Source organism: Seriola aureovittata, chromosome 23 (genome assembly GCF_021018895.1).
Source record: "Seriola aureovittata isolate HTS-2021-v1 ecotype China chromosome 23, ASM2101889v1, whole genome shotgun sequence".
Taxonomy (NCBI): Eukaryota; Metazoa; Chordata; class Actinopteri; order Carangiformes; family Carangidae; genus Seriola; species Seriola aureovittata.
In genome coordinates this window covers 8,517,448-8,532,834 of record NC_079386.1, presented here as the reverse complement: position 1 = coordinate 8,532,834, position 15,387 = coordinate 8,517,448, and the positions used below count along the sequence as shown (strand labels likewise).

Genomic DNA, 15,387 nt, shown 5'->3' with positions numbered 1-15,387 from the left:
GAGCACACTCTCCTTCTCCTCCTTTACATAACACTGGCCCAGATAGTCTTTCAGCACTTAAGCAGGCCTTGACAGGCTGTCACTCATTTTCAGTAAGGCAAAGGAGGATCCGAGTGGACCAGGCTGGGGTTTAGCTACTGTAGGACATCATCGGTAAGTTTCGGTAATGCTCGCAATGTAGCTACGCACTGTGTGTACCGCCCCAATGAGCCAAGGAATCTGTGCTGCTCTTGTGTTGGACGACAACACAGCAGCAGAAACCAGAAACCAGGAGAAGGCTGGGACACTGTGAAACAAAGACTCAGTGAACTTGGCCTGGAAGCTGATATTGATACAGACATCACAGTCAAACGTCTTCTTTCTACTCTTGCCAAAAGGCAGTCAACCTTAGGAAAGGGGTTATGGTGAAAGGTCACAGTGCAAGGTTAAAAGAAAGCTTTTACTCGATGACACCGATACTTGCTCTTCTTTTTCCATTATGTAAGAGGCTTGGCAGAGACGCTTTGATGTTCCAGATCACTACAACATCCTAATCTGTTGCTCCAAGTCGGGCTGCGTTAGACATCAACAACACAATGCGGATCCTCATTAGATCTCTCTCAAGTATTTATGAAACTCCAGGAATAAAAAGGTACACAGAATGCTTACCTCTACGTGTTCTCAAAGGAAGTTTTGTCAACACAGTTACAACAAATACCTCCCTAAGGATGATGGTTATTTAATTGTACCACCATCCATGTTTTGCCTCTTCATCTGAAAGTCAACTGATATCTATTTTCAGCCAATGCTCACTTTTGCTTACAGTCATTTTCGTTTTATGAAGCTTTCTCTAAGAATCTCCTTTGCCAGGTAGACAGTGAGGAAATAATGAGACCATATTTTGCAGTATAGATAAATTTGGGAGTACATTTTCAACACAGGGAGTTAAATTCATCATAGGATTGTAAGCAAACTGTAAGTAAGCAATAATGTCTGGCACAGCATGAACACAAAGATCAAGCTTCAGACTGTTATACACACAGATGCTTGTCAGGTGAGCCAAGCAGATGCCATGTTAGTTCACTGGGTGTGAAAGGAAACATTATGCAACATGGTTAGCCATCTGTTATTGTTGCTCCTGTCCAAACATGATGGGAGAAATGTTCAGCTAGAGACAGATTCAACACTTTATTCCAGAGCATAAAAAATAAGTGCCTTTTTGTCATCTTAGTGGAGTTAATTATTTAGTAAGTAGTAAGTAAAATATTGGATGCTCCCTTGGTCATTCTGTTCCACTTGAATATTTCTCTGAGCTCTGCAGAAGTTGCAAAGGTCCATAACCTTTACATAGTATGTGTGTACCCTTGTCTGGGCTGCAGCGACTCACTGTACATCACAACACTGTCTACTCTAAACCACAGCCGATCTCTTGCCATTGAGAGCGGGGACACCGCTGCACAGACATGATGCCAATGCAACCTGCCTGTGGGTATCAAATATTCAGTGTTTGGTCAGGGATTATGGGCTTTGAACGTGCTGTCCTCATGGGACAGGTGGAACATGACCTGCTAATAGCCATCAGGAAACCAAAGAGAGGGAAACAAAGACGGGCCCTCGCGTCATTGGGCAGGCCCCCCCACACATGTGCTCATAGGTACATACTGAAAAGTCACAAAGTGCATTTTTCATCATTGTCTTTTAAGCATGGATTAAATGTGTGGTTCCCAAAAACAAACACCACCGGTAACTCATCATTTGGATTGTCAAGAAACAAACAAAACAAAATCGAATTCAGCTGCTTAAGCAATAAAAAATTAAACATCTGGAGAGGAGAGAAAAAAAATGCTTGTTTGGCATTTACTGCAGGCTAACACGCTCAATAATGATTTGAAAGCTCAAAGACTTTGCAATCTTTCATCATTGTTGCTTCATAAAGAACACAGCCAGAGAAATCATCATCTCTGAGTCAAAATACTTGAAATCAATACAAGCTGCTTACAATGCTCAGAGGCTCATCAAAGCTTTGATCCGTGGGGGAAAAAAAAGTCATACCAAGCACAACTTTTGCCAGTCTTCTTACTAAAAGCTGAGAGGAAAGGCTGAAAGGGCATGTGCTGTGATGTCAAACGATATGCTTGGAATCAGTTACGAGCACGTGAGCCTGTCCTGATGAGAAAAAAAGGATGATGCATTTCAGAAGTTAAGGCACCTGACAGCCAAACACTTAACTGTGAAGACTGGGAGAAAGATCTCAAAAGGTATCCATAGCAAATGGCAGATTTAGAGTGTATCGCAATGCAACAGGTATAAAAAAGACACGTTTAAAGCACTGCACAACTGAGGGCATTAACAACATAATGAATGGACATTGAAAATGTGTCTTTTGAAAGGAAGCGGCATAAATCACCCAGCTTTAGGACGTCTCAATGATCCTGATGGATACTCTGGTGGACTTGGAGCTCTCCTTGCTCGTCTGTCACAGAGGCTGTGTTGGAAACGTTGGAAGAGATGGAGATTTCCCCTGGTGTGAGCAACAAATAACTTTCTGCTTTTCAGTATATTCAGTATGTGCTGACACGACTGTTTGTTTTCTAACCTGGGAGGCATGTGCATCATTGATTTGTTTCCCCTGCCCCCCCCCCAACAGTTGAGAAATTCAAGACCTACTGGGCAGCGGTGGTTCCATGAATATGAATGGTGGCCTATTGTTTCCAATGCGTCTCTAACACAACTGTGCATGTTCACTAAGTCTTTTTTGAGCAATACACGATTCCCTGTGCTCACTGAAGACATCAGATTAACTCTGTTTTAATAACTTCATATCACGGCTAGCATTACTGCTTGTTTACAGGGATAATGATGCCATATTGGACCTTTAACATACATCTGTATTGAAAATAAGCCTGTGTGGGCAAAACTCATCCATGACATTACAGATGTGACATACAGTAGGACCTGCCCAAGGCTGTTCTGTGACATCACACACATTACCCTCGACCTACACTATGTGTTTGTGCTGGTCTTGGCAAATAAGTGATCAATGAAGCAATGACTGCGAGTCTGTTCTAGGACAATGAACATCTCAATTAAAATCTCATGGTCTGCTAAGTGACTCCATCCATCATTTGCTTCCCCTGGTCAACTAAATACGGCCAAGCCAGCTTCGCTCTGGTCAAACTCAATTTATATTAATCTGCAGCACAGACTGTGTAAGATAAGTTAATACAATGTGTTTATAGAGAAATGGATCTGCTCAAGTGGAAATTGTCAAATGAATGACTGGTAATGGGTTTTATGATTATGCCTCTGCACCGCCGACAGCCGTGGCTGGAGAAATTATGTTTTTGGGGTTGTCTGTCCCGTTCCCGTGAACGCGATATATCAGGAACATCTTCGGGGAATTTCTGCAGCAAATCTGTCACAAACGTAACTTGGGACTCGAAGAAGAACTGACAAGATTTTTTTTTTTTGGGGGGGGGGGGGCGTCAAAGGTCAAGGTCAAAGTGACCTCAGCAAACATGATTTTGGCCATGATCCAAGAATTCATGCTCTAATTACAACAAAAATTCCCACAGATGTGTAATAGTTTGAAATGATGAAGTGATGACATTATATATTTAAAAGGTCAAAGGTCAACTTCACTGACATCATCATGTTCTGCAATTACATTTAATATTACATTTTATATATGTAATGTCTTTATCTAGACATTAAGCTGAAGTTGAACCATACTGTATGTGCTAAAGAGGGTTTTATTCACCAGCATCATGCTTATATGTTGACATGGTCAATAGTGGTCAGAGGAGCTTAACAATGTGGCTTGTGGCTTGGACAACAGGCTACAAGTACTTCTGGTTTCAAACTAAGACTCCCAAAAATGCAACTGAATCCAAGTTTCTTATGACATACATTCCACAAATTAAAAATCCACCTGTTGTCACTGGGCTAACCTTCTGTACTGAACATATCCGTCATACTTGTATGGAGATTATGTTCAAATCAATATTTGATGATTATAGAGTTTCAAGGTTTTGTCCTGAGGTTCAGAATAGCAGCCAAACTAATATTCTTCAGATAATGTGGTCAATAATAAAGACTATGTTTCTCTAACTCAGCACATGTGCAGTAATTGAGCTCAGTCCAAAGGGAAATATTCCCAAGTCTTGTATTTAACATGATCAATAATTAATGGGGCCTGACACTGACATTAAAGACCACAATTTTGCACCCAAACAAACACCCTTAGCGCAGCATAAAGCAAGACCACATTTTCATCAACTACAGCTTTGAGGGCACGAAAGTAAATTACTCCTGAACATACACTAATCATGTTATCACCATGTGGGAATTGCAATGTGACCTTAACAACCTGTCGGTAGCTATGGAAACCAACAGTATACTCCTTTGGGCAGACACTGTAGATGGATTTCTCCAAGCTTGGTGTCTCCCACGAGTATATATTCATAAGAATGATTGGAAAACTGAAGCCATCTCCACCTTTAATAGGACAGCCCATTGATGGAGCGACTACTATAGTTGCCTCCAATATTCCCCACTTCTTCTCTCTGTCTCTAAGGTCAAGGAGACTGTGGAAAGTAGGCCATGGCCGTTTGGACATATTCTCGACATGAACAGCTTAATTTTGAAATCCCTTCCTTTAAACTGGCAAGTCTTTTTACAAAATACAAAAAGGCTTTGAAAGGAACTACGCCTAGTAAAAACATTTAAAGGTCTCACATGTTCAGAAGCATGTTGGAATTCATTAGCATGTTCATGTATCACCTCTCTGGGGCTTCGCACCATCTCACTCATGCGGCGTGATAATCAACAACCTTCTGAAAAGCGAAGCTCAGTTAACACAGGAACAAGACAGGAGCCACATAAGACAAGAGCGTCAATGTGTGCTCACCGTCTGTACAGTTGACCAGTATAAAATGCCACACAGTGCACTGGAAGACACAAGAGGAAGCAAACCCACCACAGTCTGCACTGACTTTTGTAAATAATACTTAGCATCAGTTTGATGCATACCAATAACCTGGTAACCTTTATCCCTTATTGAACCCTTCATGGAGTAATCTGCTAGTAATTCCCTATAATCCAAGATTTAATCTTGTTAAACCCATTGATTCACTATCTGTCTTATTAGAAAAGATCTTGGTGTGTGTGCGCGGAACAAAAGGGAAACCAAAATCTATTACGCTGTGCACCATGATACAGATGCAGAAATACTAATGAATAATGCTGTGTGTGTGCACTGTATACAACCACCTGCTTCTGGGGGGGGTGGGGGTGGGGGGGGTCTAATGAAGATTCAGCATCAATTTACTGCTCCACATTACTTTCTCCATACTAAATTAAGACAAAAGTACCAAAAAATGAAAAGTGAGCTGAAAAAACTCAAGTAGACAAGAGAATCTGTACGCTACATTGGTTAAAATTAAAACTGACTGAAAAATGCTTTTAACAGCCAAAGACTGCAGGAGAAGCTGTTATATCACATTTTTTTCACTTTAAGGATTTCATCTTTGCCTCCAGTCATAGTCTGCCATCATGTTTTGCTTTTTACACTTACACATGCACGCACGCACGCACGCACACACACACACACACACACACAAATCATGACGCGGTGTAGGTTATAAATTAAAGCCACGCTGGAAGTCTTCTCAATTCTTCAGCTGCGGCATAAATAGAGTGTATACAAAACCTAAATACTGTGAGGCATTGATGGTATGCAAGTGTCCTAACAGAGCCTCAAGTGTCAAATGTCAACTTTATAATGAGAAAATTTAATCAAAACACGAATAAACTAGAGAAGTTTGAACCAAACTGCCAAGAGGATAACACAAAAAAATCTCTGCAGATTTAAAAGAATCAACCGCAAATGGAAACACGCAGGAGGGCGAAATCTGCATCTCAAAGTCCACCAGGAGTCTTACCGGTGTTGAGCGTGCCTGTGATGAGTCTGAACAGGTACTGTGCGAACTTGAAGATCTCCCGCTTGCACCTTTTCCTGCAGCTCATCTTTGCTCCTTGGGGAAGGGGGCTTTAAAAAGGTCAGCACTAAAGGAGGACTCTGATTTCTGGGTTAAAAAAAAAAAAAAAAAAAATCCAGTGATGCCTTTTACTTTGACAAAGTCCAACGACAAGGCAAGAGTCCTCTTCTTCTCTTCTCCACTCCTCTGGCTGTGTCAGCGTGGCCCTTGTGTTTGCGTGTGGCTGGAGTGATGATCATGAGTGAGTGGAAAGCAGCGAGGGGGACTCGTCTTGCGCGCGTGTGGCTGAGTGTATATATGTATCCGGGCTCCTCTGTTGCGCAGCTCCAGGGTAAGGCTGTCTGATCAACACAGGGATGTTGTGTGCTCTCTTGTCAGGTCATTAATATTTGCTTACCGGCGGTTTACCTCCTGCTCTCTGGGGAAGGTGGGGGGACTTCTCTCAGTCTCTTTTTCCTTCCTCCAACACTCAATCCTCCTCTTATGACTTTTCCTGCAACTCCTCTGAGCAAACACTCTCCTGTTCTTCCTCTGTGTTACTACAGACTTTTGGCTTCACAATACAGTGGTTATCCAATCAGTCTCTCCCTCTGTCAGACACAAACAAACACACACTCCCACACTTGATCTCGTAGTGCGCCTGCTGCTCGCTCTACTCAGCACCATCTGTGGATGTTTTACCCTCACTGACGGTTGCCATGGAGGTGTGGCCTGATTGGCCCGAGAGGAGGAGAAGAAGAAGAAGAGAGATAGAAAGCACATGAGGAGGAGGAGGAGTAGGAGAGAAATAAAGGAGAATTAAGGGGAAAGTGTCCACCTCAATGAATCAGCAATGACAGTACATTATGGGCCTGGCGCATGATGCGTAACTGAACGTTAAAACAATAAGTGACAGTAATGGACTGTGTTAATGGCACACCGTAGGCTCTTGAGACACAGATAAGGGAAGTAGTTGAGGGAATGACAAATACACTGTAAAAATAAAAAGTAATGAGACAGAAGGAGGGTAGAGAGAAAAGCAGTGGAGCCCAGGTGGGTGAGATTTATTAAAATAAAATGTCAAGGTCAGTATTAATGACTGGCAGGCTACACCCAGCGTCTGTGATGACATTAGGACCAGCCAAGTGCATCATCTTCTCCACTAATTAGCCCACTCAGTACCTCAATTGCACTCATCTATCAATGCCAAACCCTCCCATCTGAAAAGCGTGTCATTAACTCAAACCTTTAACTGTTTCCAGTCGTTTTGCTGGGGTGATTCTGCTCAGGAAAACACTGACAGGCGTTTTTTCTTCTCTCTCATTATTACACGTCCATCCGGCTGACAGCTGCAGGTATGAAATAAGATTGGCCTTAAATCTTCTACGAAACAGGGTTGAAATTCTACAGGTCACTTGACAAGAGAGAGGCAGGTCTATTTTGGTGAATCCCGCTCTGTGTAGAGTATCTGCAGACTCTGACCTTGGAGTTCTCGTCAGTGTGTTATGCGAGCACACACACACACACACACACACACACACACACACACACACACACACACACACACACACACACACACACACACACACACACACACACACACACACACACACACACACACACACACTTTGGATTGTTCAACAGGCAGGAAGTGAATAAAAAGTGTGCTTGATTTCAAGGTCTTGAAGCATCATGTGAAACTTCTTACTGGGTCAGAGCAGCACAGAGAACTAGTACAGTGTCTCAATTAGGTGAATAATTTACAAGGTACCTGTGGGGCGTAGCAGTGCCTTTGTGACATGACTTGCTTCCATAAACCTTGACAGGGGACATGACAGACCAATCTAAATGAACATGCACTTTCAGAATAGTTTTTCAGTTGTTCCTTGTTAAAAAAAAGGAGACACTTTTTAATTGGCTTTTCCATAAGCACTTCCCCCCTCACTTACTGTTGCTGTGTCTGTTAAACTTTCTGTTACATGCAGGTTGCAATGAGAAACTGAGAAGATTTAGGGTCAACATTCTTGGTAATTTCTTTAAAAAACTGGGCCCCTGATTTGAGAAAGTGATAAAACCAGGGTTATTAGTCCTAGGGGGGGACTGGTGATTTTGCGAGCTAAAATGATGACTGTTGCTAACATATTTTAACTAATTATGATTATGATTAGTTTCACAAGCTGGAGGAAAACTGTGTGCAGTTTACTAGCTTTAAACAAGAAACTAAATTGGTCTTATATGGTCTAAATGTGTACTGGATATCATGCTAAGACAGTAAGGCTTAAGCTGAAAAGTTAGCATCCCCAGCTGAGGATGCATGGAAAAAGTATTTTGTACTATAGGTTAGAGCTGGTTAGCCCTAGTATTACTTACAGTACAATGTTAAACAGGAAAATTTAAGATCAGTTATTTTAACTCATGAAATGCTGCTCGACTTTGTGAAGTGATGCTTTTAAGAGCCTGACGACTAGAATGCTGTGAAGCTTCTTAAGCCATAATCACATGTTCAAGTCTCTCTTTTAAGGATATGGCAGCTACAGTTGTTGCTACAGACAGCTCTCCACACGGAGAAACACTCCGGATACACGTGCGAATCCCCAAGTGTGCATTTGTGTCCGCGTCTGTACATACATGCTTGCGGACCTGCATTAAGTCCATATTTTGCAAGCCCCACCCACTCTCTGACCCCCTGAGAATGCTTAACATCTGTGCAACTCCATCACCTGTCACCTAGCCCCTGGTTTCCACTTCTAGCCATGTTTCCGATAAACAAATGCACCCCCCGAAGTCTGCAATTTCCGTATAGGCGCCAGAGAGTAGCTACACTGGAGTATTTTCAGGTCACACAATGCAAACTCGTCTAAGTGTCTTAGACAAAATGAGTTCAGTGAGGTTTGTGATCTCACTATTTCTGAAGTGGACAGATGGCCTGCGGCTCACGCTATTGGCAAACTAACACTGACCAAAACAACATCATTCAGGAACACTGTGTCACTGGTAAACACTGCACTTAACTAACTGTCTTTTTTTTTTTTTTCTTCTCCCTACAAGCAAGTCACAGATCACTCCAAAGGCCCCCCGATCCCCTTATTGAGTGTGAAGCGTGATGTGTGGAACAAATCACCACATTCCAAGTCCATATACAGTCAGGAAAAACTCTCGACATGAGTCATGTTTACCTTAATGAGTATGGTCAAGGCTAAAAGTGATATGGAGGCTGAGGTCAATGCAAACATGAATGCTGAAAAATGTGGATGGGTTTAAGACAAAGCATGTGCACGTGAGAACAGAGAAGGGTCATAATTTTAACAGTTACATGACGGCACAGAAGTCACCTCAAATATTTTACAGGAGGATTTTGTTTTGTTTTGGCAGAGCTGTCCCTAAATAAACAGATGTAAGTCAATGTATTTGACCATTAATTTTGGAATAATAAAAAGTATGTGAAGCAATGGTAATACCTCATGTTGATCAAGAATTGAAACATCTAATCAAAGTTTTTCAATGGAAAAAAACAGCCACAAAAATCTTGAATCTTGTTCCGCTAAATAAAAAAAAAATAAATAAAAAAATCTCAGGCCAATATAAATGCCCTTTAAGTCTCCAGTACAAGAAACCCAATCTTATGTTATACCAAACTATCTGCAGCCTTTGGGTTCCTCTTCAAACACTATCTTCTTCAACTGAAAATAATCATGTTCACTTCAACAGCAAAGACAGATATAACCACTGAGCATCAAAGTATTGTGCAAGTAATTGTAGCCTTGACACAGAATGATTTGGCTTGACACTCTGTTCTTAAGTACCCTTGATTCTACCAGAGGAGTTTACATGATGAAGTGTGGACTGATTTCACCTCTGTTCCTTGCAGAGAGGGAGCTAAAATCAAAGTTGTGCAAGTTGTGTGCAACATTGTTATAATATTAACAGTGTTGATTTGGCTGCACAACCTCTTTGAAGTTGGGCTCAGAGTGAGAAGGTGCTTCAGGTGGTTTATCTTGCAACATTTTACAAGCAAAAAATATAATAGCATAGCAAATTATAAACCATGTTTTGCTTGAGCACAAAAGTTTTAAATCAGAGTCTAAGGTGTAGCTGTGAATTACCCCGAAAATTTACCCATCTGAATTTCCTATGTCACCTAAAATATAAAGTCCCAAAGAAACTTTTCTTTCCTTGCAGACTTTGATGAAACATGGGCTTTTCATGTACCACCCTGCAGCAATGACAGGAGTAACATGAAATAGGCTCCACTCAGGGAGAGGTTGACAGATATATTGATCCATCTAGAAAACACTGACTGCAGGTGCCCGTGGGTGAGAGCCACCATTACCACCAAGAGCTCCCCCCCCACCCACCCACCGTGTTAAAGCAGCTCGGTCTGCTGGAAAACTGCAGGGAGTAGCTTGTCATCCAACATGGGGGCACAATTTACAACCGTAAGATTTCCACTGCGAGATACATGCATGCCAAACAGCAGTGAATCATCTGACATGCAAGATAGGAAATTATAAATTTACACAGACGCTGGTTCCACTGTGTCACAGAGCGCAGTGTGAAAGTGCATGATACATCTCCATCAGGGGCAGGTCAGAAAGTGGGAGCTTTGGGGAAAGTGGCCACTAAATTGAACATCAAGAGCTGAGCCACAATCTATAAAGTACCCGTCTGCAGTGGAGTGTGCTTCACTGCACTGCATAAGTGCTCCACCTACTCACCTTAGGCTGCTTGACAATATCCAGAAAAAGGTTCTGAAAGTTGTTTTAGTGGATCAGGACACTCTGTTGTCAGATGGCCATCCATGTCAGGTTGGTACAATATACTAAAGGACGCATCTAAATAATTCAAATTAGGATTTCTTGTCAGGTTTATGCACCTAGAGTGTTTCATTTTTAGGGTTGTGATTGTATTTTCTAATTAATATCAATTAGTTTTTTATAAAATAATACTTCCACTATTTGCATCATGTGAGAAGCTGACATGAAAAATGAATGGAGATGATTAAACTGTTATTTCCACCAAGAGACAAAACAAGAAACCTCATTAACAGCGGAGCTGCAGAGGCCTGCCTCGTCGAACCCTGCAGGTGCAGAATCAGCAGTGTAATGTCTTCCAGTACACGAACATATCGCTGAATGCCAGCATGCACACAGATGAGCAATATCTGCAGTGCTCAGTACCAACAGTCGGCTTAAAGGAGTTTTGGTAAACAAAGCACAACGCCAGCACACCATCAGCGCATTATGAGAACATCTACGGGAACGGAAGTCAAAGTAAACAACAACTTTGCCAAGGAACTACAAAGAAAGCACAGAACTTTCATGTATTAATTTGATGACAGGGATACGGCTCCAGCTTTTTCTTTCCCAATCCGATGCAAGCACCTTCTTTCTCCCAAACTCACTGCATGGAACTCATTACAATAATTTGTAATGTGAGGTAACATGAGGACAGGGCGTCACTAACACGCTGTGACTGAATGAATGCAACTCAGAGCTGAAACCCTGAATTTTATAATGACACTGAAAAAGAAACTGCAATGTGGTTTGGCAAATACCTGATGAGCTTAATACAGTGTAAACTGGTGCATCCCCACCTGCAAATGCTACATTACTGCGTAATATCCAGTTTAAGTGCAGAACATAATACCTGGGGTTATTGTATTAATCTTAACATATATTATGTGGCTCAATTTTTCATTATAGATTAATCCTACAATTATTTTCTGGACAAATTGATGACTCGGTCGGTCTATAAAGTATCAGGAAATTGTGAAAAATGTCAATTACCATTTCTCAGAGCACAGGGTGATGTCTTTAAATTCATTGCCATGTCTGACCAATGAAACCATTAGATTTCAAAAACATTATAAAACAGAGTGGTGGCTTCATTTTACATTAAGAGACTATGCTTCACTTTGCTTAAAACATATGAAAAAAAAATTTCAGAGTGTTTTCAGACGAATTTCCACCTTTGCTCCATGGGTGCTGAGTGTAAATTGTTTATTTAGCGGTTCAGAACAAAAGCAACACTCGTGATCGCAGAGGAAAACCAAGCGCCACCGTTTACTATAAAATCACGCAGTAAAACAAAAGCTCATCAACATGAGTCACCACACCACAACAAAGGACATTCTGCTGAGTACAGAGAAAGCAGTGAGGAGACTCTTAACTGCAGTATCAGTTGTGTTTACTGGTTTATATAGGAATAAATCCTCAGAGACTTCCTGCATAAACATTCACACATTCCCACTGCAGTTGATTTCAACAGTACGAGGAGAAATAACTGGAAACAGTAGATATACTGTAGACTCAGGGTGATGCATTCAGTTTCAAATTGAACAGTTATGTCTGGGCTCTCTGCCCAGAATCGCTCACTGAATACACAATTTCATGAGCCTCAAAAATAAGGTGGTAATGTGATGCATCATTGCCAAACATGCACAATGACAGCAATATGGGACATCTTCACAGCAGAGGCAGGCAGTCATGGAGGAAAATATTACAGAAATAAATAAAAAGAAAATCTTGAGAAAATGTAGAGAATGTGCTTTAGCAATGATCTCTGAATCCATATCCACTTCAACAGTGGCACTAAAAAAAAAACGAGATCAAATGCTGCAAGATGAAATTAAACACATTTTTCAGCACTTGGGCTTAAATGACTGTATTATAATGACTTTATCAACATTTAAGTACAGCCTTAAAAAGAAATCAACTTGTAAAGGAACACATTAGTCAGCTGTGGGGCTTCTCATTTATGTCTCATACTTTCTGTCAGAGTGAACCCAATTAAGTTAAGGCAATGCACCTCTCTCTTCTAAACATGAAGCTTATAGTTTGGCTCAGAGGTATGATGTGGCTGCCAAAGTATAAAAATGCTGAATTGATGTAAACGTCCACTGTGTGAAACCTCACTAGCCTTTTAGTTATTTATTAAATTTTGATGTCATTGGTCCAAAATGTAAAACTATGGTTTTCCAGACTACATGGCTTCAAACATTGAGACTGGATTGTGCAACCAGAGGAGAATAAAGAGAGGCGCCCTGCCTCAGGAGATGCAGGACACTCTGAAGCTATCAAGCCAAACGGCTGCTATAGTAACCTTTATGGGGAGATGAAGCACACAGATGCTGCCATTAGGAAAAAGGTTAGCCAATTTGTTAAGAGAATATTTGGAAGAAAAAAAAACAACAATGTCTGGGGAGGCCTTTGACTCTAGTGATGACAAACAGCCCCATGAAACACAGGATTAATGCTGCATCTTCCTCAGCAGATAAAAGGTATCATTCTGGGAATTAATGTGAAGGCTGAACTCGCATCAAAGCAAAAGTGGCTTCTTGTTTGAGCCTGTCTGGGCTTCAAACAGTGTGAGCACCAACAACTAATCACTGAGTAGTGATAGATAAATCGCTCCTCCTTGCTGACCCTCATTTCTCTTTAATCTGCTGATTATTTTCTCAATTAAGCATTTCTTTCCTATAAAATGTCTGGAAATGGTGAAAACAAAGCCTGTTTTGACGTTTCCAAATTGCTTGTTTTTTTCCCAACCAAAAGTCTAAATAATTAAAAATATTCAGATAAGCATTCTCCACATCCAAAAAAAAAGCAGCAAATCCTTAAATTTAAGAACGTGGAATCAGCAAATGTTAACAATAGTTTACAGTGGTAAAATGAATTTTCTTTCTTTCGTTTGATTAATAGTTTCTGTTTCAATATTAATACATTATACACATAAATGAATAAAAGATGAAACAGACAGAAGTGGCTCTGATATAATGTGGTCTGCAGTGTAGAGAACAGATGTATGTAAACGAAGTGCTACTCTTAAGTGTGCTGTTGATAGGTGTGCAGTTTCAGCAATAAATAATGATGCTTCGTTCGAAAGGCAGAAAAGACCATTAAGTTTAAATCATTAGAGGATTAATGAAGCTGAGGTGCCTCGAAGAAAGCAATCTCAGCTTAAACCCTTGCATTAATTTGCTGATAAATATAGGACATTATCACTGAGCTATTCAGCTTGATTTTTAGTGATTATAGCATTTTGTGGAAATCTGATTTTGCTTTGTAGATGTATAGCACAGTGTATGACACACATATGAGAGTTTACCTCTACTCGAACACTTCAAGGTTCCACACATGAGAGAAAACGCCTTCAGACACTAATGGGCTTTTGTCTTCTTTGAGAGAAAAGCTGCTGGGAAGAACTGTTCTCAGTCGAGTAAAGCAATTCAGTGCTTTTCTGAAACATAAGGTTAACAGAAGCTGTGACAATACAGGGTGTCACTGCAGATAAGACCCAGGTCGATATCTGAGGACAATAATGAATTGCTTATGACATCAGTGTAATAATGTTAGCAAAACTGCTCCCTTAGGACTCTGCAGAAAAGCATATGGGATGCCTCTTCACATTAAATCCATTTTCCTGCTTTGTATGCACTTTACAGGCCACTCCGATCTAGTGTGTATTTTCTGCATTACAACAGAGTGATGGATTGTCATACTGAACATATGGCAGGTTCAACTTCGAGCTCTGCCTAAAAGCGTATCACAATGCCCAGTGCAGTCAGTCTTCCCCCGACATTCATTACCATTCTTTAGAATTAGGCAGAGCTCGTTTTGAAAAGGTCATTACGGAAAACTGATTTAATCCCATTCATTATAATTCTGCTGATGGGCTACTTCACTACAGTGCAGTGAAACCTGAAATGCTATCTCGCTTTCTTTCCTGGTGAGGACAACACTGTCCTGTATATCTCTATCACTACTCCTCCACGGGCGACGTTTTATCTGCACTGAAGTATCTGGCCGGGGCTATTTGGGGAGATGAAGGCTCTCGAACAAGACACTGATAACGGTGACTCGCTTTGTATGTTCATTCACAAACAGCTGAGAAGGGGTCTGTAATGGAAAACTCTTATTTTCAGAGAAACTTTAGCCCCTAACAGAATGAACCTCGGCTTCAGAGATGAATGCTTTATTTCTTCCCACTTACATTTTAATTGCAGGCTCAGAAATGGTAAAATTGACTTCTAGCTCCTTTTCAAGGGGTATTAGGTCTTTTATTAATGCCTGCTGACAAAAGCTACTTTCACACTGCAAGCCTTAATGCTCAGTGCTGATGTATTGTTGAGATCTGTTTTTTTTTTTTTTTTTACCACACATTACGATTTCAGTATGACCAGTATCTAATACCAATCTGAAAAGGTTACATGCACAAAATCGGATAAAAATGCTTCCTTTGTTGAAATCTTTAGATGTTTGAACCAATCCCAAAGGCTCTTAAGGTTACATTGAGTTTGCAGCCACATTCACCTGTGATCCTGTTCAGCCATTTCTTTTGATATGCTTTCAAACAGACCGGTTATGATAGCCGCTTTGAATTTTGCTTGAAGCCTTTTCTCAAAATCCTTATGAGGTCTAACACCTCATTA

General features: G+C 40.9%; 1 protein-coding gene across 4 annotated transcripts in view; it reads right to left on the bottom strand.

Moving 5' to 3' along the window:
* kcnip4a (potassium voltage-gated channel interacting protein 4a) overlaps positions 1-15,387 on the bottom strand; it is a 129,361-nt gene that overhangs the window by 80,363 nt on the left and 33,611 nt on the right. Inside the window, exon 1 of one of the 4 annotated variants that reach the window (XM_056369388.1) lies at positions 5,922-6,654. The exons of the other annotated variants lie outside the window; for them this stretch is intronic. Coding sequence (XP_056225363.1) covers positions 5,922-6,006 — 85 coding nt within the window. The 5' untranslated portion in view covers positions 6,007-6,654. Of the gene's footprint in view, positions 1-5,921; positions 6,655-15,387 lie in introns of those variants that run through there. 4 annotated transcript variants of the gene reach the window in all.